Raw genomic sequence first — 24,724 nt, 5'->3', positions numbered from 1 at the left:
TGATGGAACATTCCCGTCTCTCTTATTCCAATGAGTTGATGGAACATTCCCGTCTCTCTTATTCAAATGAGTTGATGGAACATTCCCGTCTCTCTTCCAAGCTTTTCTGCCGTAATCAATCAGTGCATAAATACATTATTCTTGGTTTTCTAGAAGTTAGATAACATCACAGAGCCCGTTCAAACTTTATTATGGTCGCGTACCATCTAGTTTACAAAAAACACGGAGCGGACGGCGGGTGGTTGATAGCTCACGATAGATACAGAGAACAAGCTGCGCGTTTTTTCGCATACCGGTTCGTCTGTGTAAATTGTCCTTTTTGCTTCATTGAACAGCATGGATTGTATTCGATCGAAGATGTCCTCCTTGTCGTTGAAAAAGGCGTATAAAGTAAAATATAGTATTCTATCATAATCAATTCTAGGTTATGCAATAAATCTAATATTAGGCTTGTAATTAGGCCTATAATAATACAATCAAATAGAGGGCGTCATCATTTAACAATCAATTATTAGTGTTCACTCAAGTGGTAGTTTTCATTCTACAATTTTCTCCTCAAGTTTACTTTTATCAGTATTTGCAATCACCGTTTCCATTGGCGAACCTACATTTACAGGTGACGCTAACTTTGCCGCTATAAGTTTAATTTCATTTTCATTTATTTATTTGGCCAAACAACAATAAAAAAAGGTCAGAAAAAACAATAAGCGACCTAGCCAGGCCACTATAAATCTGTAATTCCTGAGGACCGGGAACTAGTGAAATACAGTGTATTGGAGAGCAACAGTCTGTGCATGTCTGAAGGAGATATATTCTGTGTGGCGTAAATTAAATGAAAAATTACTATATAAAACAGATAGTCTGAACTCCCAGATTAAAGCCGGCTTTATCAGATGGTTGGTCTTACTAAAGCCACCCCTGTTAGACCATTTCTTAGTCACAGTCGGACCGGGTATAGTAACACATTGAGGGCGAACTTTACGCGTAGAATACCAAACAAGGTAATGTTCGTCACGCTTGCTCAATTCACAATAACAGTACGTACATTTTTTTTAGCTTTTAGCCTGAGCCTTTATAGCCTGTCTGTAATAAGTAATATTAAGACATATTAACCATCCTCATAGTTTGCTTGGTGACAGGTCATTAGACTATGAATTGAGGTGGCCTCAATAATCTTTTCCGTTTCTTAAATTAATTGTTAAGTCGTTCATTTTGACTACATGGTTACATTTTGGTCTTACCTTCCGCTTACCTCCAGTGGATGTCTTTGGTTTGTATCTTTCCCGCCACTCTATGTTTCTTTAGCTTTACTGCTGATGACGATGTTCCCAGAGAGACTCCTGCTAGTGGACTTGGTCTACCGCTAGAGTGATCGTCCCTTTTTCCAAATATCGAGCTTAAAACTTTTCTGGTGTCTGAGTGGATGTCCGTCATGACACAATTTGTACCTCGTACTACTACAGTATTATATATTTAGTAGTAAAATACAGGATTCGGACTGAAGAGCACAGGTACTATACTACATTTTTTTTTGGCGGCGGTCAATATATTGAATTTCAAAATGGCGCCTATTTTGGAACATGATTGGTAAATCCAATTTTAGACCATGTATATGAACATAATTTAGGTGCTAAATCGTTCAATATCATGACAAATAAATCCTATATATACCTTTTAATTTTTTCTAGAGAAATGTTATGAGGAGATTTTTTATTTGGCATTATGAATTTAATTTACAAAAGCAAAGGAACGAATTACAGAAAGTAGGTACAATGTTGCTGAAATACCACGTGGATTAGGGTAGTAACAAAGTGCGAGGCAACGAGGCACGCGAGGCAGGCAAGGCAAGCGAGGCAAGTAAGACATTTATGCGAGGCATCGTTTTACCATCATCAAAAAATGCGAGGCATTTTATCATTTCCTAAAAGTGCGAGTCAGGAAATCACCGACATTGACAGACAAATTTCAAACGATATGACTTGAATGAAAAAAAAAACAATCATTACATAAAAATAAACAACATGATGAGTGTATACACGAATCTATTTAGATACGCTAGGCCTATTATAAAAATAATTAATTATTGAATAATTGATTATTAGGCCTATAATATAGCATAATATAATTTGAAATTGTAAACTAGATAAAATGATGCCTCACACAAATATTTGGCGTGCCTCGCATACCGCGCTTGCCTCGCATACCGCACTTGCCTCGCTGCTTCGCACTTTGTCAACACTCCGTGGATTACCCTCCTGAAATATTTTGCAGCCTTTTTGCGGTTTTCACTTGTGACACGCAAGGGTATTTTCTTACTGAGCTTTGCTTTGATACGTTGTGCGTCTACCATATTGTGTTGCGTCCAACTGTCAACCTAACTTCAACTTCAAACATATATTAATTAACCGATATTTTAATATTTAAGAATAACATTATTTAATTACCAATTTTCCCTTGTATTTATGTCCATCCATGCATTACCGAAATAGATGTCCCACTAGAGGGATAGTGGCTACTTTTTCAATGGGCTCGTAATGCCTTGTCAGCAGCTGAAAACATTCATGCTGAAGGCAAGTAAATCAATTAATACGGTAGTACTGAAGACAGAAGTTCAACACTTTACAATTACTGTGCAACTTAAGGCCATTTATACTAGGACGGTAACAATCAACGATTACTTACTAGATAAATATACATTTCCCTACTTAAAACAAAAGAAATGAAGAATGAAGAAATCTTTTTAAATTTCCTTTTTTCTTTTATGCATGTAAAATATACGTTTATCTATTTATCGTCGATTGTTATAGTCATAGTATGAATGGGCTTTTAGCCTATTTTATTTAAATGAATCTAGGATAACAATCAGTCTAGATTTATAGTTTTTTTACAAAGAAAACCATTCAATTTTATTAGCAACTATCCAGTAGCTGCATTTTCATGTTAACTTTAGTTAGCCTATTATCGGTGTTGGATTAGCAGAAGGAATTGGACATTGACCGACGGATACAGGTATTAGTTTGATGTGATTGGTCTGTCCACTTAGGATGGCTTCCCTTTCTCTTGAACATGACAGAGCATCCAGAACACATCTCGATGGATAAGTAATTCCGTCACTTCCACAAACGGGTTCGAATACTAGAGGGCAGTTTTCTTCACAGTACACACCTGCGGTTGCTTCGGTTGTTGGAATCACTGGTACTTTAGTCACAACTAAATAAGAATGAATGGAAATAGATAACATCATATATTCTGTTTTAAATAAAAAAGATAAGAATATTTGTTTGCTATCATTTTCATATCTCTATAAATAAGTGTTAACATTATCTATAGACACCTGAAACCTATTAGTGCCAAAGAGACAATTTAGCAACAAGAAAAACAAACATTGAAAAGATTATAAGAATTATAAAACAGATTACTGTTTCAGAATCATGCAAAATACAGGAAATATCTATTTAAAACAATAATACGTTTTTGGCTCCACATAAAACATATTACATGGTACTGTTTGTAGATTAATATGTCACCTTCAAACATTTAAAACAGATAGAAATAATTGTTATTAATAACAGACAGTGTCTTACATGGTATCTTTTTATTGCCATGTTTCCTTCGGCATCCTGCTGGCATTTCTTCACTTGATGACAAAGCACAGTTTGCTACGTTAACTTGCTGATTTTGTTCTATAATCAGAAAAAGTAGTATAATAGAGATTGCTATTTGATAATCCGATGCTATGATAATGATGAGGATTATGATAGTGATAATGTTAATTTAGATACATAAAAGCAAGTTTACCAAATTTATTGCAATTGTTCTTGATTAGTCGTGGATCTCCCCCAAAACACTTCTTTGCCTTCTGAAATTCGCAGAGATTTCGATATCGAACACCGTTCTGGTCACAAACTCTAACTCTTCGTCTTGGGCAGATTTTGTCACATGTAACTAGATAACAAAATAGCATACAATTTTAAGATTATTATTATGGCTGGTTTTCAGGTACAGCCAAACTACGTCACGACATGCAGCACAATTTGTCCAGTGTGCTACATGTGTATCATTGTCACATATGACCTGTAGGGCCTATCGAGCCAGATACATGCACTATATGACGGTCTATCATGATATTGGTAGATGAAGTAGTGTGAATTTAAATATTTTTGGACTCTGCATTTTGCAAAATCTATTTAGATACTGACGTGTAAGAGTTAGAGGTAGAAAGAAGTTTCTTCTGGAAAATCTTTTAATAGACTTACAGTGATTGTGTTTTACTAGTAACGACACTTTTAAATCCCTTAAATGCGTCATCGTATCCTGTTCCCACGAAACTTGTTCTGGTTATTGAATAATACTACTTTGCTTATAATACATCAACATCCCCTGACCCTAATAATAGACGACTTACATATTGATTCTACTACGACGATGATGCATAGTGATACTGTTATTGCCAGTAATTTTCCCATCTAGAACAAAAATAGACATGTGTTTATTTAATAAAATGACAAAACGACAAGGAAATGGTAATAATTGCAGACAATGATAAATAATAAATGATAAATAAATATAATATTCATAATATATACATATTCATACGTACAACGCGTTGTTAACTTAAATAGTAATATTTAAAATATGCAAGGAATTTTAAATAGTATTCATTTGGTGTATTTGAACCACCTGATTCCGAGATACTGTGATCTGTGATTCTTGTTAATTTTTCTTTTGATAGTTCTGTGATACAGCTGCGCCACATACTTGTTATTGTGTATGTGGTCAATATAATGTCACGTTCCTACAGCGCCACTTGTTATTGGGTATGTGGTCAATATAATATCACGTACCTACAGCGCCACATACTTGTTATTGGGTATGTGGTCAATATAATGTCACGTACCTACAGCGCCACATACTTGTTATTGGGTATGTGGTCAATATAATGTCACGTACCTACAGCGCCACATACTTGTTATTGGGTATGTGGTCAATATAATGTCACGTACCTACAGCGCCACATACTTGTTATTGGGTATGTGGTCAATATAATGTCACGTACCTACAGCGCCACATACTTGTTATTGGGTATGTGGTCAATATAATGTCACATACCTACAGCGCCACATACTTGTTATTGGGTATGTGGTCAATATAATGTCACGTACCTACAGCGCCACATACTTGTTATTGGGTATGTGGTCAATATAATGTCACGTACCTACAGCGCCACATACTTGTTATTGGGTATGTGGTCAATATAATGTCACGTACCTACAGCGCCACATACTTGTTATTGGGTATGTGGTCAATATAATGTCACATACCTACAGCGCCACATACTTGTTATTGGGTATGTGGTCAATATAATGTCACGTACCTACAGCGCCACATACTTGTTATTGGGTATGTGGTCAATATAATGTCACGTACCTACAGCGCCACATACTTGTTATTGGGTATGTGGTCAATATAATGTCACGTACCTACAGCGCCACATACCTGTTATTGGGTATGTTGTCAATATAATGTAACGTACCTACAGCGCCACATACTTGTTATTGGGTATATGGTCAATATAATGTCACGTACCTACAGCGCCACATACTTGTTATTGGGTATGTGGTCAATATAATGTCACGTACCTACAGCGCCACATACTTGTTATTGGGTATGTGGTCAATATAATGTCACGTACCTACAGCGCCACATACCTGTTATTGGGTATGTGGTCAATATAATGTCACGTACCTACAGCGCCACATACCTGTTATTGGGTATGTGGTCAATATAATGTCACGTACCTACAGCGCCACATACTTGTTATTGGGTATGTGGTCAATATAATGTCACGTACCTACAGCGCCACATACTTGTTATTGGGGATGTGGTCAATATAATGTCACGTACCTATCATAATTCTGAATACAAACTATAATATATTGCTTAAAAATAAAACATGCAAATATGTAGTAACAATCATCAATTATTTTAGTATAGTAAGTAGTATTATATAGTTATTTTATATCTAAAATATTTTGTAACTATTTGTTTATCATCTCTCTCTCTCTTGAAACCTTTCCGTCATTCCGACATTACGCTTTCCACGATTTGTTTTCATATTGTTCTGTTTTGGGCAGGATGGTTTGTTATTAAAGTCTACATGTTTTACTCATTGCACTGAGACTTTTCCTCACCTTTATATCCATTTCAGTTTTGTTACATATCATTTTAATAATAAAACCTCTTTCTTTGCAACCGAAATTGTTGTTTTTGTTTCTTATTTTGTTTTTGTAAGACTATATATATAAATGTATTTTATATTCATTTTTATTTGTATTTACAATTATAAGATATCATATAATAGGCCTATATTAAAATATAACATACAAATATTATTATTGATTTTTATTATTTGATTTTAATAATAAAAACCGCTTTCTTTGCAATTGAAATTTTGTTTTGTAGAACTATATAAATGTCTTTGTATATTTATTTTTATTTACAATTATAAGATTATACATATATTAAAATAGAAAATAAAAATATTATTATTGATTTGGAAATCGAGTGTAAAGTTTAGACTTTTTCCGTAATTTTAGTTTCATATTTGGAAATATCAGTTCAAGCCTAATCAGCATTTTGTATTACGATTTGCTGATCTAAACAACTACTACTTTTATATTTCTAAAAGTTGTCTGGATCGTATCTGCTGTTGAAGCATTGTGATACATTAGTATTTAAAAACACACGCACCTAATAACATGTTAATTGTATTATAATAATCATAGAAAAACAAAACAAACCGTGATGGACTTTATCTTTATATTGCATATTTTTACAGTATTATGAAACTGCATGTCGTAGTTTTGTAATACATTAAAAACATATTTCATGTTTAATCAGGAAAGCGTTGTGATATTATAATCTCTATCTTCTTTAATTTAACACATTAAATACATTGACTCGGTGTCATCTATAATAACATGAAAGTTAAAACATATCGACAACAAAACAGTGACACTTACCTTTACTATGCTTTAATGTAACTGTGTTAGCGTCCAAGTGGTTTCTAGTAATATGATTACAGAAGTTTTAAACATTCTTTAAAGCTGCTTCTTAAATTCAAGTTTAACGGAAACGATCAGGATACACACGGATTGGTTGTTAGTCGTATTATCCACTTGAACACGCGAACGACGGAAATTAAATTAACAACTGATTCTATTAACGTGTATAAGGGGCAATTTAAGACTATTATTAATATAGTGCATCATTTAACTTGAAGAAATTGTGATATAAATAATGATATTGGTCTACTGTATTGGAGAGTAATGATTTTATTCCCACGCTCACAGTTTTTTCTTATCTTCACAAATCAATAAAATTAATTTCCAATATATCACTAGGTGGTATTGTTTTCTATCTACATGTCAAAATATCCCGCCCTGTGAATTATTATACGTATAAGAGGACGTATACATTTATCTTTATTAGGCTTGTGTACAATGGATAGTTATATTTCACCATACTGACTAGAGACACACGCTTACTTGATTGGATGGTAGTACTGAGTGAGGTTATATTGGACAAACAAGGCAAAATATTTAACTTAAATTATATCAACATTTGCAAGATCAACCTGATTGTAATTTGATCAGTTGTTTAGTAAGCACAGCGAAATATTTGAAAATTCTTATAAAGGAATGAGATGAGTTTTGCCACATAAAGGTTAGAGAAAATCTCAGAAAGAATGGTGTCTGAATAACGGCTCACAGAAATATCAATAAAACATAGATTAACCTACTATTTATTCGATATAGAATTGTTATGTCATTCAATAATATTATGGACGAAAATACATTTTAACAACAACATCTGTAATGTATTAATAACGATGCCCTCTTACTATAAAACGTTACGTCATAATTCTATAAATTACTCATGCATACGATGAGTAACGAATAGCGTCATCCCACATTCCTCCCCTGCAAGAATCGTCTCCTAAGATTTCTCACAATTAGTTGTAAAGTGGTGTATACTTATTCACAACAATAATTTTAATACTACAATAGTGAGAGAAATAATTATTACAGTAGTGATTACATGATAATTGTCTAATTCCCAATGTGGCCATCATCAGAAAAATCCAATCATTATCACTCATTAGTTCTACGTTACTTGCCCTCATCTTTCAGTATTTTATTCATGAAGCGGGATCTCATAAGAGATACTTAGACCACGATGTCAAATATAATGGAGAGACAAAACTCGGAAATGGTAGTGACTGAGGGTGTTGGTTGGGGCCGAGAAAAGAATATTTTGAGAATATAGTCCCAATATTAAGCTGAAAAGTAAAAAATGTATCAAAGTTCCAACTTGGAATCAATTGAATAACATAAACATTAGGTTTCTTTCTTCTTTTTTCCTATATTACGTCACACATTTGATCTTCTTTTCAGTCCAGCCTTTGCTCGGACTGATGAAGGGCTAGTGTTGACCGAAAGCTATGCTAACTTTTCTGGCTATTTGACTTTATCGTTTTCATTTAGTTTTTCGCTTTTTTTTTGTATCTCCAATGAGATCCAGCCACTGATACAAAGCAAAGAACATTAATTCTAAACCGCCCGGTGATATACTGAAGTTTAATTAATTAATTAATAAGATGAGGAAATCTGTGAGAATGAGAAAAAGTCGCCCCAGCCGAGACTCGAACCCGGATCTTCTGCTTGATATGCAGCTGTCCTAACCATTAGACAACTTGGGGGCTTTCATGGTATTGTTCAAACTCGATTGAATAGCGACTCTTTAACATTCTCGGCGTGGTACGTCGCAACAGCACTAGTCCGTCAATTGTACACACGCGCACCAGATAAATAAATAATAATATAAAAAAAACAACACTTTCGGTCGGGTTGCAAAACAGGTTTTTTTTTATGTAACAGAATAATGCACTATAAAAAAACAATGCTGCTGAATACGACATTTTATAACAAAATATAAGCCATACCATCACTTTCTTAATCTAATAATAAAAAATCCACATCAAATAACAAACGCAGAAAGTATGTATATGTATCCAGTATACCATAGTATACTAAATATCTCCACGAGGTGGTGGACACCTGCCATCTCTAACCTTGTATAGGTAAGGCTTAACTGAGCATTTTATAGAGTTCAATTGACATTCGTTGCTGTAATCAATCCCATCACTACCACAAACCCAAGCGATGCCAAATGCTAAACAGTTATCAGGGCAAACACTTTCAGTTAACGCTTTTGAATTAATGTTAGTGGTTTCACCACGCTGATAAGATAATGTACCGGCTGGATCTGCCGTAACGCCACCGTTACCATTAGGATAACTGTTGGGGTCAGTTACAACGTCTCCACGACCATTACCACCTAGACCGTTGGACGGAGTAACGTCATTTATATTATTCTCTTCCCCATTTCCTTTTTCACCGCCAGTATTAACGCCGTTAGTACCACCACCACCGGTAGCACCATCACCACCATTAGCACCATCACCACCGGTAGCACCATCACCACCGGTAGCACCATCACCACCGTTAGCACCATCACCACCGTTAGCGCCATCACCACCGTCAGGTTGGTTACCACCATTGTTGCCATTTCCACCATTACCACCATTATTGTTGTTGATGAAAGTACCGTCACCACCGTTGTTGGTTGTGCCGTCACCACCACCACCAGCCCCTGTATTGCCCAAGTTACCTGTTTTTCTATCTCGGTTATTACCGCTAACATCTTAAGAGGAAGAAAGAAATACAAATTGACAACACACCATAGCCATCAGAAAACAATTAACAAATAAAGATGTGCACCTATTTTGAATGGTTGATTTACATCATAATAAGCATTTAAATTTGAGTTGAGTTGAAAATGAATTACAATTATTTATGCTTATATAACATAACCATTAAGATTTATTAATTCAGTACTATAGAATTGAATTCTTCATGGCTTCATATAACCATCACGAAATGTAGCGAATTATGATAATCTAGAATCGCTGGACAAATAGTATTGGTCATGTCTTTTTCCTGCTTTCCGAGTCAAATTAACAATTAGCATTACCCTCACATTATATGTTGTTCGGAAAGACTGACTGTGAAACCAAACATCATTATTATCTCATACAGTCATACCAGTGTGCATAAATAATCAATCTAATAAAATCGAATATTTAATTGATACTTACGTGTGCAGTCAACAAACATTGCTTCCCCACTATCACTGCCACTATCACTTCCCCCAACATTTAAACACAGTCTGACTCTCGAATGCTCTTCTTCAATTTCTAGTGAAAATTAATAAAACGTACATTACCAATCCGATACACGGGGTCTGTAGCTTTTTGGTTAACACGCTTCCCTTCAGATCATAGTGTACTAGATTCTAACACACCAATAATGAAATGTTGCCATATAATTGGTTGATATTTACAATATCATTATAGGAAATAGTTTTACGGTTGGCGATACAAGGAAAGTTGGCAATAAAATCACCAACAATCATACATTACTGGGCTTGAGTGACAGTCATCAAGATACCTAGTGTTTTACCATGACAAAAATATAAAATACTCGAAATATTTTTATAATAATTTGTTATCCGAATTCATACGGATAATCTTTGTCATTTTCAAGGCTCTTATTTTTCTTTACCCAAACAAGTTTTCGTGCCGGGCCTTTAGGCAGTTATATTCCCAGAGTATTAGGAAGAAGTTAGTTATCACACGCGAAGCTTTAGTACTACAGTTGACAGAACTGAAAAATGTGTAAACTCGACTAATTTATAGGTCTATACTACGACCCAAAGCACGTCAGGTAACAGAAAGTCTATATGTATAGTGTAAAATGTGTGCACCAGACTGACACTGACAGCTATAGTATAGTCTGTCTGTTGTAGGCTAGCTGTCGAAGGAAGCCGGATATAAAAAATACCATCAATTTATCATTGAATAATTGTCAAAACATTCTTTCCTCTAAACGGCGTGTCGACGACCTTAGTGAGCGGCGTTTTTTTGTAATAAATTTTTCTTGTAATTATTTCCACCAATCTTATTTTGTAATGCTAAACATGTTAACTTCTTTTGCATATATACATTTGGCTAAAGTATAGATTTAGGAAAAGATATTGTTTTCTGGGATATGTCAAACTGAAATGTGTTGCACGTGGAATACTACGGTACTCCAGGTATGTAACTAGTTTAATGGAAGGTGTCGAATTTGGTAACCATACATTTGATGGTCCAATTAATTACGTTAATTGTATAAAAGTTTGAGAGACTAATGTGGAATACACCTGGACCTGGTGGATGCTGGTTTTCAGTGGAAATGGTAGTGACTGAGAGGGTGTTGGTTGGGGCCGAGAAAAGAATATTTTTAGAATATAGACCCGATATAGATAGAAAAGTAAAAATGGTATCAAAGTTCCAATTTGGAATCAATTGAATAACATAAACATTAAGTTTTATTGATTATGATGTTTCTTCCTTCTTTTTTCCTATATTACGTCACACATTTGATCTTCTTTTCAGGCAACCCTTTGCTCGGACTGTTTCCAATCCTCACTCTTTCATAGATGCTGTAAACGTTGGGATGGTCTTCCCTCAGATTTAAGGGACCTTGTTCTTTTTGTAAGTTTCGAGAATTGTTTATACCTAAATTCTCTTTTTCTTTTCTCTCTTATTTTTCTTTTAAATTATTAAAAATTATATTTTTAATTTATTTGTATTTATGTTAAAAAATAAAATAGTCGTCATACAGTGTTTTAGTTTGCTTCTGACAATCAAATTATTATTATTTTCTATAATTGCTGTTGTGTCAAATTAAAAAGATATTTGAATCTTAAATTTTCAATGGGCCAAGCCGATTTCAAGGGTAGGGTTGTGAGAGGTCTACACCACCACATGTAACATAATTTTAAAAATGTGAACTTTAAGTTGGCCAAAATTAAGTACAAATCTTATCAAACTACTCAATTTAACAATATTATTGATTTGTACTGTATACTTTAATTTACGGATCTCCATTCCCGTCACCATTATTATAGATATAGACCATTTAAACTATTCGAATATTTCACTCTAAAAATTCAGCAAATTTGTAACTTCTTTCGATATTGTAATTGTTTTTTTTCCCCAAAATATTTGTATTATTTTGTTGTATTAATAATTTGTCTATTTGTTTTTCTTGGCCAAGAGAAGACGGCTGTATTATTTTTTCCTCCGATCAGGTTAATGCAGAAATCAGGAATCATTCATGATATTATTATTGCCTGTCGGCTAGCAAACAATGTCAGTATATAGAATACCATATTTACAGTTTATAGAATGTAATACTCATGGAGCTTAAAATAATTCTATATGGGCCTATCAAACGGATTACTAAAATATTATATTGCGCAACGTGAATAATTAATCACGGGTAATATTATATATCAATCAAAATAACATTTAAATAAATACAAGTTGCTCTTACTTGACTGTTGGCATTCTCCTTTACTAACAATATAAATCGAAGGGTCATCACATCTTGCATTCATGTAATAGCATCTGTTTAGATACGTCACACCGTTACTTCCACATTTTGGAGAACTTCTGCTGTGACAGTTCTTCCTACAACCTGTCAATACATTAATCATGTACATCATGTTATTGCATATGTTATAACCAGTTTATGTTAAAATAATTGTTAATTGTCATTTCTTTGTATTGATTAAATATAAGCATGAAGTACAATCGTGCATGTTAAAAACTACCGTACCTCGAGAATGAGGTAGCGATAGTTGAATATCTAGGATCGGTTACTAAGAGAAATTAAAATTAGTGTATGAAATGTTAAATACCTAAATATACCATTATAATTTAAAATAATAATAATAATTAAATAATACTTTTTTTGGAAGGCCAGATAGAATAATTTCAATTTTCTAGAGAACTAATTTAAGTTTGGTAAATCATGCCGTGAAAACAATACAAAATAAAGCCACAAATTTGTATATAATATTATATATTTGATACAGTTCAAAATAATACATACATTTCTAACGGAAGAAAACAGTTTCACCAATACAAGATATTGGTGTATTAAATACATTAATATATTCGTTATGCAGGCCTCGTTTTTTTACATTTCAGTTTAGAGACAAATTAATTCAAGAAACATGAACAGAAGTATAACATACAGTATTAATGTTTTGAAGACATAAACAGGATTTTTAAAGAGAGATCATACCTTTATAATTATGAGCATCGGACAACATCAAAAACGTCAAAACATAAAATAAAATGTTCATCCTTATGACTGCCATCATCCTAGTCTGTAGCTAATAATTGTACGATATGGTGTGTTGGTGGGTTGGTTATACTGCTGGTGTGTGCACAATTGCTGCAATCACAATTCTTTTTATTGTCTATCCATTTTAGGAATACGCGGTTCCACTCATTCTACGTAACAACACAATGACTCAGTCAACATTTGTCGTTTGATAAATCATTAAATTATGGTGTATTAATATTAATTAAAACGCTGTAGGCCTATAACTCTGTTCAATAGCACTCAGCAGTAGCGTATATTTGAGTCAAACACTATTACAAGCGTATATTTCAAGAAAGATTTTGTTTTTTTTGTTTAGAGAAGGGGGAACAATCAACTCAAATTCATAATTTTTGAGAAAAAAAACGTACAGCTCAACTACAACCCTCAACGCAATGCAGCGTAACTCGCCGCAACTCAACGACTTCGACAGTAAAACAGGCTTTATGATTTGAAATCTAAACGGAACTCAACGTCAACAGTAAAATAGGTTTAACCAAGCCTCCACCAACGAATTCTGTTCAGGGTTATATAGGTTGTTCAGCTTTTGGTTTTATTCCCGTATCGTTTACAAATACCCCCCTACCTCATTCTTATATAGGCGAGGTTTGACGTAATCGTTTTTTTAGAAGGCCAGGCATCGCTCACAGTTCGACCCAATGTAGCCTAATGTTATACCCTGGATATTACCTTGATATCATACTTACCCAAATGTTAGTTGATACCTAGTTTTTAGTATTAAAGTAAATAAATGTCACTGTCTTCATGAGTGAGTTTGCTGATTTTCAGGAAAGCTGTTTGAGACATTATTTTCGTGCTAACAAAACGCTACGTTTCTTAAAACTACCGTGTTATTGTTTGTGAGGGTAGGGCGTATATTTTAACTTGTAGGCTAAACATTGGTGTAAATAACTGGAAAGTGCAAAATGTATAATTAATTTAAAGCCACCTGATAAATTTAAATTTGTCAAAAGTTATTGTCACTCTGGGAATTAACTCCGATGGGAAATTCATAATTGCATGGTTATCGAACCCCACATTTTTTTTCACACATACAATCTATAAAATTATTAATAATGTGTTGTCACATTACTGTTGACGACCTGGGCTTTCAGGGAGGGCAGACAATACTATTTATAAATCCCAGGCGTTTGTACAACTAAAGTAAAGTACGTATGTAAATCACAGAAAGAAATGTGTCCAAATGTTATAATAATGTTGAATACGTACTATAATTGTTGAGTAACCATCTGAAGTTTGTATACATAAATAAACATGAAACAAGAAGTTGATTTAAGTTGAACTTTATTATTGCATTTAAAGATAAACCATACAGAAACATTATAATTATGAATGATTGAGATCTTATGCAGTATTAATATAATAATAATAATAATAATAGGAAAGATGTGTTATATATGTGTTTTTGATGCGCGGTACCCTTGGTTCGTTTTCTACTGTATAAAAACTTTGTTTAGTTTACACGCTTATCTAATTTTATTATACTAAAGGGTCTGCAAAACATATTACTTTTTTATACTTTTGATATAATTTACAATTTAGAAAATACAGATTTAGGCCTAAACGAAAAAAATGTTACATCAATGTTAAATTTAATAGCATAGCATTATAATAATTGTTATAATTTACATACTTGCTTTGTTTATAAACTTATAGAGTTCATGGGGCATTTGCCGAGCAATCTCCACGGCAAGGAGTTGTCATAACAACACATTCTCCGACATAAAGTGCAATTAGTGCTGGGTCATTTAAGCATCTCACGACGTCTAATTTGCAAAGGTTTGGATAGGTCTGTCCGTCACTACCGCATACAGGTTCATAAATTAAAGGACAGTTATCAATACACTGTTCTGGAGTTGGAGTATTCGTCACAATCGGATTTGGTAGTGCAGTAGTAATTTCTACAAAAAAAGAAGGAAAAACTATTTATTCAGAATGTTACTACTAGTTAGGAGGAATCGACTTCTATATTTTTTAAATGGTGAAATGTGGGTCGTTGCTGAGAAATATATTTATTTTATTTTTGTTTATTTTAATACTTACACCTTTTACTACTATAATAGTAAATAAAAGACTTTTTTATTTCTTCGTTTCAGCAAAACATTGCATACAGCAGATAATCTACACATTGGAAGTGGAGTGCTGAAATATCATTATCACAGGCGATGGTGTGACATAGATATTCTAGTACATAACCAAAACATTACTTTAAAAAGGTTTTTGCACAGAGGTTCCAGTACTCTCACAAGAATAATTAATACATATAACAAAGAAAAAAAAAGAGAAGTGATTATATCATCACCATATCAATAATTCGATTAACTGGAAACGGAAACTGGTACTAAATGTAACTGGGTTTAAGTGTAAGTTGAAAGATAGAATAACTGATAGAATAAGTTATTTGTGATCTACATACCTGCAGGGCATTGAGTAAATTCGATGCTTGAATCACTACTGTCACTATCCCCACCTGTAATACACGTGCGCTGGTTTCCACCAATGATTGCGATAGGTCCTTTAACAACAAAAATAAATAAATGCACCGTGACAATTGCGAAATGCATGTGTATACGCACATTGTATTGCCATTTTAACTAATATTATTGCATCATTAAAATCTATTGTATTATGATGCTAAATAATTTATGTGTGTGTGTCTATGAAATATATCTAAGACCGACGCGATGTGTGTCCGGGTTCTTCTTTTCGTTTCACAGGTATGTATTCTTTAATATGGGTATCCCCTAAATATTAAGAATACCATATCTTATAAAGAAAGATCTGATTTATATGTAAATGATCTGGAGGCTGTAGGGCTGGAGCTATTAGGACAAAAATTCAAAATATTTTAATATGCTGTTTATACCGCCCTCCAAAGGCAAATTATGAATATTTTAACTTAATTATTGATTTACTTGAAAAAGTTAGTATGGAAAACACTGAAATTGTACTACTCGGCGATTTTAATATTGATTATGTCTTAAATGAGAACCTCTCGAAAAATCCTATCAATATGATCGAAAACATGTTTGTAATGACCCAGTTGATTCATGATTAAACAAGAGTTACGTCATACTCATCAAGTTGTATTGATTTGATACTAACAACAATTCCAGATCAGTACTATTTAAGTGGTGTTGCTAAAATAGCTTTAAGCGACCATTTTATGGTTTACAGCTGTTTAAAATTTAAGGAAAAAGAAGCTAAACATAAAACAATATATTATAGAGATTATAACAACTTTGATGAAGGTGCATTTTTACATGATATTTCCCATTCTCAGAAATTACAAAATATTCACAATATTAATAACGTTGACAATGCATGGGGTACGTTTAAAAATTGCTTTCTAAATTTAAGTAATAAACATGGGCCTATAAAAAATTCAAGAATAAAAAATAGATTCTCTCCCTGGATAACTCCTGAAATTATAAAGTTAATCTACAAAAGAGATTATACTAAAAGCAAAGTAAATGTTAATAATCCAGGATTAAAAACTGAGTATTTTGTGAATAAAAATAAATGAATGAATGACCGTTGATTCATAAACAAATCAATGTCATTAGTACCTCTTCCAGGACATGCACCTCTTGAAACCATAGTTAAACTTGGGTCCATACATCTAGCGTTTAGTAGGTAACATCTGTTGCGGTAAGTTTGTCCATCGCTGCCACATTTTGGACGAAGACGAATTGGACAATTTGTATTCATACATGCTGTAATTAAATACAAACTACTTCATTAAAATAAGTTCTTTTCGATGTCGCATCATTTATATTATTTATTATATTATGTATTTGTCATTTATACAAAAATCTTGAAATATGGCAATTAGCCGGCTGTTGGACAAAACTGTTGCCGTAATGGGACAAAATGACCAATACCACTATATATTACACAAAATCAAACCAATCAAATACACTAGCTGGTATTTTATAATATTTGTATTTTATTTTTTTTTCATCGAACATTAAAAATAACTTACAATCAGCACAATTTGGACCGGTAAATCCTGATGGACATTGACATACGTAACCATTTACACGATCTACACACACTTCACCATTTGTGCACACAACACCTTCACATTCATTAGTGTCTGAAAGAAGAACAATAATTCACTAAATTTAATTATACACTTTGAACATACACAGTAATGCTCTATGTAGATTGTTTTAAAATTCAATTCAATTCAATTCAATTTCTTTATTGCTGCAAATACCATCAAGGGCAATATCCGCTTAAACATACTACATCATACAAACATATTTACATTTAAAACATATAAAAATTATAGTCATTACTCTTATTTTTTAAATTATTGTAATTATTGTTATTATGATTATTGTTATTGTTATTATAATAATTAATAAAAGTGTAATAAATTATAGGTTAGGCCTACATCTTAAGGGCAGTTTTAATGTCAAGCACAGAAGAGGAAGACACGTTAAGATGAAAAGATTGAGCGAGTGAGAGTGTGAGTGAGGTAGACTAGAGTGAAGAAAACGAGTAGTATGAGAAGAGTTGAAATGTTGATTGATATTAATTCAAGTGCGTTTCAATGTAAAAGAACAAACTTACCAATCTCGCAATTCGATCCTTCATATCCTGCTGGGCAGTCACAATAGTATCCGTTTGTAAGATCAGTGCAAACTGCACCATTTTGACACAAACTTGATGCACAGTTACTTGGATTAGCTAATCAAAATAAAATATTGACTGTTAAAATATTTATTTTTGTAACTATAGAAATCAGTAAATTACAATATTGTTTTAATAAAATCATACTTTGAATAGGCCATTTTACAGTTTGATTACTGTTATTCACTTCTGTAGCAAAAACAAGGCCATATAGATGGCTGCAGTCGCGTGCTCATTAGTGTTTACCGACCGACCGACCAACCTACCAACTGACCGAAATTACTGAACATGTTTAAAAATGTTGAAATGTTTAAAATCATTTATATTTTTTTAATTTACACGTGAGTAGCCTGTCACTTTTGACGTGCTCGTATAAGGTAATTTCGAGTTGAAAAGTAAGTCAAGAAAACAGAAATCGGGCAAAAAGAGTGTGAGATAACATTTGACGCGCACGCAAAAACCTGTACTCATGGCAATTTTGTAAACGCTTAAAATTGCCTGAAACGTACCCTTATTTCATCGAAAATAAATTTTGAAAATTTTAAGCGCGCGTACGAATGCGTTACATGCGCTACGCACGTAATTGTATTGCCATATGATGATTTATGCCCTGAAATTTATGAGTACCAAATTTTATTTAATTGTGATTCATGGTTGTGAAGATATGATTACAAACGTGATTTCGTTAAATCGTGAGTAGACCGCGTAATTTTTTATTGCGCACCGTGAAAACATAACCACATCGATTCCTAGCCATAAGGAATATACTGTGAAAAATTGACTGATATCAAGATAAGGTCAGAAAGCGATAAAACGCATAGTGATACCGGACCGACAGACAGACCGACAGACCGACCGACATAGTGAACTATAGAGTCGCGTCCACTAAAAAGACGAGCAAAAATAATTCTTTCCCTTATAAAAAAAAACAGAATAGAAAGAAAAAAATCATTGTCTGAAAGACTACTTTTTATGTTAAACAATTTTTCAATCACATTAAAAAAATAATAAAATAAATCTGCAATCTGTTTATATTTTTACAATTTATAGACGGCGTTACAGAAAAAATAAAAGTGAGCTGGTTGTTAATGCAACCATATAAAAGTACCTTTACTGTTTAATTAACAAACTTAGTAATAAACGTAATAAGATATCAACCAATGATAGGCAGCAAGGATATGAAATGATTTGTTATTGGCTGTGCATTCATGGAGGCTAATATAGTTAAATTTATCGTTTAAAAATGACGTTAATTCATGTATAATAACATTATTCTGGTGTGTACTTACTCTCTACGTAAGATATTAAAAATCCTGGTCTTACAATATTTCTATCGGATTCAAAAACGAACCACACGTCGCTTCCTTCAACTGTAAACTGCCCTGGAACTGTTGTCAAGTTTCCGTCCAGTGCAGTATTTGCACTAAAATTCCATCGAACACCAGGGGCGTACTGTAACACATCTTTTGAAAACTACAATTAGAAAATATGAATAATATTAAGTTTAATAATAGTAGTAAAATCTGTGTACAAAAATTCAAACAGACCTTTATGTTGTGTTAACATATTGCAGCTCAGGTTTTAAATTTTTACAGTTTCAAAATGTACAATGGCCTTCAGTTTAGTTAGTATTTTGATCCTGTTTTATTGAGTGGTGTTTTTTTTACACATTTTTAGTGTAAGGATGGATGCAATCTCCATGCAAGTACTGCATATTAACGTTATTAATTTTCACACCTAAAATAATGCTATGGCTGGTTTTAATTTTAAATTGGAACACTAACATCAGTTTTATAGTTCCTATTATGAGTTTTCTGGTGTCGTATAGAGATTTTTAGTGTAAGAGGGCAATTTTGGACAAGCAAACTTTCCTATTCAGCATCTCACCATCAATTTAATAAACTTTAGTGCCATCAAAAATGTGCACATTTCCATGTCCAGACAAGAGTTCGCCTTGACTGAGCACAATATGTAGTAGGGTATGGCTCTTTTCATTTGTTAGTTAAGGAACGTTTAGGAGAAGGATTTATTGACAAGTTTCATTATTATTTTTATTGTTGCGCTATTAGGCCTACTATTACTTTTAAGCCATTGCATATTTAAAATGTTTGAATTCGATTTTACGTACCTCTGTGTCAAACATCTCTACAGTGAATGTTAGTTGCTTAGCACCATGGACACGTACATAGTAATGACATTCATCACTGTTACTATAGTTACCCGGATAGTTAGGGCTTGTTAGATTTCCACTTCTTGCGAATAAATTATAACCGCAATTTTGATCTAAAGGTTAAGCAAAAGTAAATTAACTTAACAACTTAAGACATAAACAATTATCAATTATTATGCCAAGATAAATGTGTATATTAAAATGTTATCCTTAACTGTCCCCCTTCAGTAAACCATGTCATTGAGAAAATAGTTTAGCAGTATGTTAAACTTGGATATTTGGCTTTTGGCTGATTGTATATATTTGATATTACAGATAAAACTATTTCTTTTATTGATTAATTTAGGCCTAATACAAACAGATTTTATACTCCATGAGTATAATTGATTTTATTCATTTAATATTTAAAATTACATAATTATAAGGATTCGATGTAACAACTTAAAATTAAATTGAGCTACTTTCCATGTGTTTCATTCTACATACTTTTCTATTCCATATTTCATTCCAGTCAATGATTTCATCTCTAAATTCTACTTCCCATTTCATTTGAGGATTTGGAATAATGCATATATCATTTATAAACTGCTTATAATAGTAAGACGATCTTATCCTATTATGAAATATATTATGTTCTCTTAATTGTATATCTATGCGTGCATTTTCCAACCTTATTTGTTCTTTCCATATATCAGGTATTGCATTTATTGTTGCAAAGTATTCAATTAATCCGCTCTGTTTAAAAGATGGAAATTATCCACAACAGACAAATGTAATAAGTGTATAAGAATCATATAGAAAATGAAAAACACTTATTAATGGCATGTAAAACTATTCAACCAGTCTGGAAAAAGTTTAAAGATATGCTGGTTGTTCAGTGTCTTCCAAATGAGATTACAGTACAGCAAGACATTCCAAAGTGGGTAATGTAATTTTGGGAACAACAAACAAACTTGTAAACGAATTAATTTCAGTTTTTACTTTTTGTATATATAAATCCTCCATAATATATAAAGAACTAGAAACGACAGAAAAAAAAAGAATCTGCAAATATTTGGGGGCTATTTAAAAATGAAATTATAAACCTCATAAATAATGAGTATTCGCATAACTTTTATACTGCTGATCAGAAATGGAAAAATAGTAAAGACAGGATATTTGACCTATTGAATAATTAAAATATATATGTGCTGGAGATCTCTATCTACAATTGTATTTTATATTAGTGTGACATATGCTGTATAAGTTTAATATAAATGTGTAGCCCTTTTTTATTTCAAGTGATTTTAAATGTAACTCTTGATTATGTTTTTAGACAATTTTAATAACTTATATGAAATCTGTAATTATTGGTATTTATTTTTTAATATATATATATTTTTCTATATTTGCAATATTCATATTGTATACATGTCAATGTTATCTGCATGTATTTGTATTTGTCCAATATATATATTTTTTTTATATTTTCAATATTTTATATCGTAAATACAAATTGTAAGTAGTAGTTGTACCAAGGTGACATCGGGTATGAAGCGTCTCACATACGCACAGAGCCAAAATCGCATCTTGGACTTGCACAGTGTATGGACTCTAACCTTAAGGTTTTCATTAAATATATCATTGCATGCTATCATTCTAAATATCTAACTTTCAAACTTTTGCATTCCTCTTTTTTCATTTCATCCTTTTTATCTTGGTGAAAAGGGAGGATACTACATTTTCCTCCCCTGAGTTTATAGCCTCTCTACTCGAACACAAATAAGATCACAAATAAGATAGTTTAACAAGAAAATTTTGATAATGTATTTTACCACCATTTTTCATTTTTACATTTTAATTAACATCGTATCTAAAATTTTAATGAAAACAAATATGGTTAATACTGAATTCAAGTATCTTATTATGTAAATATAGCTGTATTTTAACTACTTTAAACACTTACTTTTAATTGTCACAAATGTACTTATATGTATATAATATATTCACCAATGAGAATTTAAATAAACGTGAGATGAACTCACACAAGACAAAAAAAAAAATAATATTTAAAATTATTTTTTATTGTAGACCTAATATGTGCTGCTGACTTAAAATCGTAGGGTCGGTACAGTTATAGTATAGAATATTTCCCCGAATGTCATGTTCAGTTATTTCCGTAATCGCGCTTTTTGAGAACCTGGCCAATCATGAGAATATGATGATTGGAATATCCAGCACTCGTTCAAAATTCTTATGTTGGCCTAAGTAACTTGGATTCAACTTTCGTTAATACATGTTTCATTATCTTCTAAAAAATAACTATTTGCCATGGTTTCTATCAAGATACTGTAGTGAGTTAAGCAAAGTCCCATAGTAGGAAATGTATTAGAAAATTATTTTTTTTTCGTTTATAGATTTCCTAGTTCGCACGCCCTCTCGCGACAGTTCCGTTTTCGAACATGAAGAAAGAGTGCAAACTCCATGCTTCTTCTAATTTTTAATTATAAATACATAATTAAATAAAGCTTTTAATTAGTTTTGATGCACCCGACATAGAAGTTTATATTACCGCCGATGTGTTTAATGTTATAATATCAGTATTTTATTATTTATCAAATTAGATAGAAGTCTATAGTGCGTTTTGAAAGAAATTCGAGATATTTTGAGGCCAATTTTTACTGCGCAAGATAAACAATGACCATAAATTCACATGTTAAGGAATTTAGACATTCTTTCATCCTAGTCCGATAAAGTGACGTCACAAACAATTCTTAAAATTACTTATTCAAATATATATAATAGCATGAGAGATTTCTAGAAATAAATGTAAATACTTACTTGTGGCCACTTCACAGTCCTTCCCGGCCCATCCATAGAGACATTGGCATGTGTAATCGCCTGTGACAATACCTATACATTCTGCTCCATTTTGACAAGGATTAGGGTTACCACACGCATTGAAATCTGTAGAAATAACATTTTGATTTAATTTGAATTTATTTGGAAAATAGGAAAAGTTTTAATATATCCTTTATCCGTAACGAAATATTCGCTTTTGTGTTGTATAAATAATATACTGCACTAAACACAGTAAAATATTTGCGATTTAATACAGCTGCTAGTAATAAAGTTTATTTGTACCCCCACACAAGAAATTTGCGCTTAAAATAGCCAAAAAAAAAAGGGTTTATGTGTATTTATTGTCAAAGGTTTTAAGTTTATCCCCCAAGGGCTCATAAATGTACCTACGTGCGTTATACCAAATACTTATACTGGGGAACCGATAGATCCATTCATCGCCAAGCAATCCTTTTTTATAAACGTATTATTAAATCTATCAAAATAGTAGTTTTTAAAGAAAATCGGCTTGTCTTCAACATTTTGATGCAGCTGATCTCGAGCTGTTTAACCGGTTTCCAGCTAATAAAACAATTATCGTAGAAGGAGATAGGTAAATGCGAAGCATCCTTGTATTTTTCAGCATCGACATCCATTATAGACAGTGTATACCACGATCGGAAAACCGTTGAACCTAAATTCATTTAAATCATCAATAACTAATTATCTAAAATTTATATATAGATTACACAGAGAAATACATTTATAGAAGCTTGGTAGCTTATTTCCATATGGTGAATAATAGTACGATTTACAAATTAGACAACCGTAGCAATACATCACATAAAATAAAAGCTCCATCATACTTTTACGGATGGTTTTGGAAAGCAAATATCCACAGTTAAATGTGTGTAAGGCTACACTTTTGTATCAGATCAAAGAACCTATGCATAACATAACAATAAAAACGAACCGTCGTTTAATTTTTCCCAAATATATGTTTACGGATGGTTTAGAAAGAAACAACATTTTTGTATTTTACTGTTAAAATTTAGTAGTAGGCCTATTGAATGACATACAGTACAATAAGTTGTCTGAAAGTATTAATAATAATTGATGTCCAATCACCCACCTTGTCCAATAGCGATGTGCACCTGAATAGATAAAGATAATATAATACTCAAAGATCTCATTTTCGTAGATGTCTTCTTCATTAGTACTGCGTGCTACCTGATGATTGTTGATTTCTTAGTAGGTTTACTGATTCAAGTCGATGATTGTTGATTTCTTAGTAGGTTTACTGATTCAAGTCGATGATTGTTGATTTCTTAGTAGGTCTACTGATTCAAGTCGATGATTGTTGATTTCTTAGTAGGTCTACTGATTCAAGTCGATGATTGTTGATTTCTTAGTAGGTCTACTGATTCAAGTCGATGTTTGTTGATTTCTTAGTTGGTCTACTGATTCAAGTCGATGATTGTTGATTTCTTAGTAGGTCTACTGATTCAAGTCGATGATTGTTGATTTCTTAGTAGGTCTACTGATTCAAGTCGATGATTGTTGATTTCTTAGTAGGTCTACTGATTCAAGTCGATGATTGTTGATTTCTTAGTAGGTCTACTGATTCAAGTTTAAGAGATGTTTGTTTTGTATTCTTCTCAAAACTTGTATTTAAATATCCGTTTCTTAAAAACGTCAGAACAGCTTCCGATTCCAGGAAGCTATCTCAACC

The 24,724-nt window shown here is 32.6% G+C and overlaps 3 protein-coding genes across 3 annotated transcripts; all 3 read right to left on the bottom strand.

Annotated features, from left to right (window-relative positions):
• Window positions 1–1,722: 1,722 nt before the first annotated feature.
• LOC140058822 (serine protease inhibitor dipetalogastin-like) lies at window positions 1,723–7,113 on the bottom strand. The gene is made up of 5 exons (XM_072104568.1): window positions 7,023–7,113; window positions 4,406–4,466; window positions 3,799–3,945; window positions 3,585–3,683; window positions 1,723–3,210 (listed from the first exon to the last, which is right to left on the bottom strand). The coding sequence occupies exons 2-5, from the start codon at window positions 4,464–4,466 to the stop codon at window positions 2,951–2,953; spliced, it is 567 nt and encodes a 188-aa protein (XP_071960669.1). The 5' UTR covers window positions 7,023–7,113; the 3' UTR covers window positions 1,723–2,950.
• A 675-nt stretch (window positions 7,114–7,788) lies between these two features.
• Window positions 7,789–13,422, bottom strand: LOC140059125 (uncharacterized). The gene is made up of 4 exons (XM_072104966.1): window positions 13,260–13,422; window positions 12,504–12,647; window positions 10,220–10,318; window positions 7,789–9,765 (listed from the first exon to the last, which is right to left on the bottom strand). The coding sequence occupies exons 1-4, from the start codon at window positions 13,336–13,338 to the stop codon at window positions 9,092–9,094; spliced, it is 996 nt and encodes a 331-aa protein (XP_071961067.1). The 5' UTR covers window positions 13,339–13,422; the 3' UTR covers window positions 7,789–9,091.
• A 1,206-nt stretch (window positions 13,423–14,628) lies between these two features.
• On the bottom strand, window positions 14,629–24,724 carry LOC140058760 (uncharacterized). The gene is made up of 9 exons (XM_072104495.1): window positions 24,125–24,724; window positions 22,993–23,118; window positions 20,131–20,285; window positions 19,292–19,475; window positions 17,943–18,059; window positions 17,347–17,460; window positions 16,931–17,077; window positions 15,778–15,876; window positions 14,629–15,262 (listed from the first exon to the last, which is right to left on the bottom strand). Exons 1-9 carry the CDS (start codon window positions 24,204–24,206, stop codon window positions 15,021–15,023), a joined length of 1,266 nt encoding a protein of 421 aa, XP_071960596.1. The 5' UTR covers window positions 24,207–24,724; the 3' UTR covers window positions 14,629–15,020.

Source organism: Antedon mediterranea, chromosome 9, assembly GCF_964355755.1.
Source record: "Antedon mediterranea chromosome 9, ecAntMedi1.1, whole genome shotgun sequence".
In the NCBI taxonomy this organism is placed as follows: domain Eukaryota; kingdom Metazoa; phylum Echinodermata; class Crinoidea; order Comatulida; family Antedonidae; genus Antedon; species Antedon mediterranea.
The sequence above is the reverse complement of the archived record's forward strand: the minus strand, read 5'-3'. Positions and strand labels throughout refer to the sequence as shown.

What these genes read in the sequence shown, in the direction of transcription:
- LOC140058760 (XM_072104495.1), bottom strand. Translation starts at nt 24,206, where the DNA reads ATGAAGAAGACATCTACGAAAATGAGATCTTTGAGTATTATATTATCT. An exon ending in GCACATCGCTATTGGACAAG is followed by an intron (nt 23,119 to 24,124) that starts GTGGGTGATTGG and finishes TTATTTCTACAG; the next exon opens with ATTTCAATGCGTGTGGTAAC. An exon ending in AGGATCGAATTGCGAGATTG is followed by an intron (nt 17,461 to 17,942) that starts GTAAGTTTGTTC and finishes TTCTTCTTTCAG; the next exon opens with ACACTAATGAATGTGAAGGT.
- LOC140058822 (XM_072104568.1), bottom strand. Translation starts at nt 4,466, where the DNA reads ATGGGAAAATTACTGGCAATAACAGTATCACTATGCATCATCGTCGTA. An exon ending in CGTCGTAGTAGAATCAATAT is followed by an intron (nt 3,946 to 4,405) that starts GTAAGTCGTCTA and finishes TTTGTTATCTAG; the next exon opens with TTACATGTGACAAAATCTGC. An exon ending in TGGCAATAAAAAGATACCAT is followed by an intron (nt 3,211 to 3,584) that starts GTAAGACACTGT and finishes ATTCTTATTTAG; the next exon opens with TTGTGACTAAAGTACCAGTG.
- LOC140059125 (XM_072104966.1), bottom strand. Translation starts at nt 13,338, where the DNA reads ATGATGGCAGTCATAAGGATGAACATTTTATTTTATGTTTTGACGTTT. An exon ending in CGATGCTCATAATTATAAAG is followed by an intron (nt 12,648 to 13,259) that starts GTATGATCTCTC and finishes ATGTATTGACAG; the next exon opens with GTTGTAGGAAGAACTGTCAC. An exon ending in AATGTTTGTTGACTGCACAC is followed by an intron (nt 9,766 to 10,219) that starts GTAAGTATCAAT and finishes CTTCCTCTTAAG; the next exon opens with ATGTTAGCGGTAATAACCGA.